The following is a 2,500-nucleotide window of genomic DNA, read 5'->3' as shown; positions in this document are numbered from 1 at the left end:
GCCCGACGTCGATGGCCCCCCCCTGCCCTGCCGTTACCACCACAGTCCTGCCAGCGTGCACTTGGGAGGGCAGAGAGCAGGAGCTGTGCCCCTGGCAATCCAAATTCCCTCAGCTGGCACCCCTGCCCGAGGTGCTGGCAGCAATCTGCGCCGCACTGAGCCCGCAATCGTGTTCTTGCTTCTTGTGCCACCCTCCCTGCCCGGCCAGGTCCCCCTCAACCTGCCCTGCAGTCCCTCAAGCATCAGGATGGGTGCAAGGGGGCCACAGCCACGGGCACCATCTGTACCAAAACTGGGCAATGCTGAGGGCAAGCGCAGAAGCTGGGGAGGAAAAGCTGCCCAGAGCAGAGGGCCGTGGGGCAGAGCGGGCAGCACACTGCAGCTGGCATCCCTGCAGCCTCCCCTGCCAGGCGAGTAACCCAAGGCAGGGCGGAGCCAGGGCCGCGGGCACCACAGGACGCCTCCGAGGAGCTGCACCAGGTGAGGGGAACCAGCACAGCCACAGCAGAGCCCTGGGGACAGAGCCAGGGGGATGCTGCGGGTGGTGGACACGGCCCAGCCCCCATTGCCCTGGGTGAGGGGAGCAGAGGGCACCATCCCCCCCAGAACCCGCTGTTAGGAAGCTCTTAGCAGCAGATTTGGGAGAGGGATGGGGGTGAAGCGGGGCAAGTCCAAGCCATGTATCAGAGCTCCTGGAAATCAATAAAGGCTTTGCAAGCGAGACAAGTGTGAGCCTCGAGTGACCAGCCCCAGCAGCTCTCCTCCCTTGCAGGACTTCACACCGGCCTCTCAGTTCTCTCCAAGTGCCTATCAAGGGCTGGGCCCGTTCTCCCAGCTCTCCAGGGGGCTGGGGAGGCTCTAACCACTCACCCACCAGCCCACTGGCACGAAGCTAGCAGGAAAGTGAACTCCTCTGAGCCCCTGACCCTCCAGGTTCAGCTGAAATTGGCCACAGGGTTCCTGAGCAAGGGAAAGACAGAATGGACCGACACATCCCTGCTGTCCCGGTCCCCTGAGACCGGCTGGCTAAAACCACCTTTACTGGCAATAAGTTAAGCACGGGCAATCTTTTCATTACATGGCAATATAAAAGTTCTTTAAAAACCCCACCAATTCATAGCAAGCGAGGTAGAGAGGTGGCCCCTGTCAGCAGAGAAGAGCTGCAGGGAAAAAAGCCACCACTTCTGTCACCCCTGCCCGGTCTGTCCCCCCAAAGGCCCTGCCACCGCGCCAGCTGAGGATCTGCCGCTTGCTCAGGCCTGCCAGGTGCTGGCTCCAGCCCTCTGGGTCCTGCTTGCCCCGTCCGCCTCCCCGGGCGCGAGGGGCTCAGCAGTCCCAGGGTGCAGTGAAACCTCCTCCACGAGCCACACGTGCGGTTGACAAGGCTCCAGTAGGGCTGTCATGGGGGGACGGGACAGCACAGGTCAGGAGTCCTCGAAATCCACTCCAGATGGTGCCTTCTTGCTAGAAGAAGATGGAAGGAACATCACAGCCCAAAGCCCCACACTCTGCCCCCATGCAGCTACAAAGCAGAGTCCACTGGATCTCCAGCGCAGCCCAGCCCCAGCACTGGGCCTCAGAGCAGCACTTACCTTTTGAAGCCAGGGTTAATGAGAGACTCTCCCGGGATCTTCCTCTTGGCCGGCAAAGCTGAGCCAGCACCTCTGTTTTTCCTGGGGCTGGGGTCTGCCTCGGTCAGAGACAGGCAGGACAGGGATTACAAAAAGGTCAGCTAGTTGCTTTGGCAGCCCTGCAAGCCCCTCCATGCCCAGGGTGAGCCTCCAGCAGCCCAGCCTGGCTGGCCCAGCATCCGTGGTGGGTGAGGAAGGGCCAAGCCCGGTCTCCTCTCCCAAAGGAGCAGGGAGCCATAGACCTGCCACGGCCCCCAGTCTGGAAGAGCAGTGAAGCCTGACCTCCTCCTGGAGGCAAGCGAGCAACCTGCCTGGCGATGCCCAGCATCTGACCTGAGCACAGTGCATCCTAGACACCCCGAGAGCCACTGCGCTGAGCCCTGGCCCCTCCCGCGCCAGGAAGGGCAACCAGGACAGCGGGGCGGCTGACAGCAGCCACAGCCGAGGTGACTCAGAGTGTCCTAGAGAGCACACGGACACAGGACCAGCAGCCTCCTGGGAAAGAGAAGGCAAACAAACAGCGGGACCAGGGGAGGTGCCCCCTGGCAATTGCCTACCTGGCAGGAAGAGCTGCTGGCTCCGGAGAGCATTCTTCTCAGGGCTGCAGGAAGACGTCAGCGTCTCCACCGCTGCTGAGACAGGAACCAGAGCCAGAGCTTGTGACAACGCACCCCAATGCAGCACGCAGCACTCCAGGCCTCCCCAGGAAGCTCCCTCCCCTCCACAGCCAAACTGAGCCACGTTCTCCTCCCAGCACTCCCACCCAGCTGCCACTGCCCCAGGATCTTCCTATAGACCCCTAAAACAGAGATCTCTGTAAGGTGACTCCCACACACAGAGATGACGGTGTGGTGCTGGCCATGGGGTCC

General features: G+C 62.2%; 1 protein-coding gene and 1 long non-coding RNA gene across 2 annotated transcripts in view; one reads left to right on the top strand and one right to left on the bottom strand.

The window, feature by feature from the left end:
• ABCA2 (ATP-binding cassette, sub-family A (ABC1), member 2) overlaps nucleotides 1-943 on the top strand; it is a 45,863-nt gene extending 44,920 nt beyond the window's left edge. The window contains exon 51 of the mRNA XM_009322346.1: nucleotides 934-943. Coding sequence (XP_009320621.1) covers nucleotides 934-943 — 10 coding nt within the window. The remainder of the gene's footprint in view (nucleotides 1-933) is intronic.
• Nucleotides 944-997: 54 nt separating this feature from the next.
• On the bottom strand, nucleotides 998-2,265 carry LOC103915504. Its single transcript, XR_663526.1, has 3 exons — nucleotides 2,189-2,265; nucleotides 1,593-1,686; nucleotides 998-1,464 (listed from the first exon to the last, which is right to left on the bottom strand). It is a non-coding gene; the product is annotated as an uncharacterized LOC103915504 (long non-coding RNA).
• Between the last annotated feature and the right edge of the window lie 235 nt (nucleotides 2,266-2,500).

This window comes from Pygoscelis adeliae, unplaced genomic scaffold, assembly GCF_000699105.1.
Source record: "Pygoscelis adeliae isolate BGI_AS28 unplaced genomic scaffold, ASM69910v1 Scaffold584, whole genome shotgun sequence".
Taxonomy (NCBI): domain Eukaryota; kingdom Metazoa; phylum Chordata; class Aves; order Sphenisciformes; family Spheniscidae; genus Pygoscelis; species Pygoscelis adeliae.
Note: the sequence above shows the minus strand (reverse complement) of the source record. Positions and strands in the feature narration are given on the sequence as shown.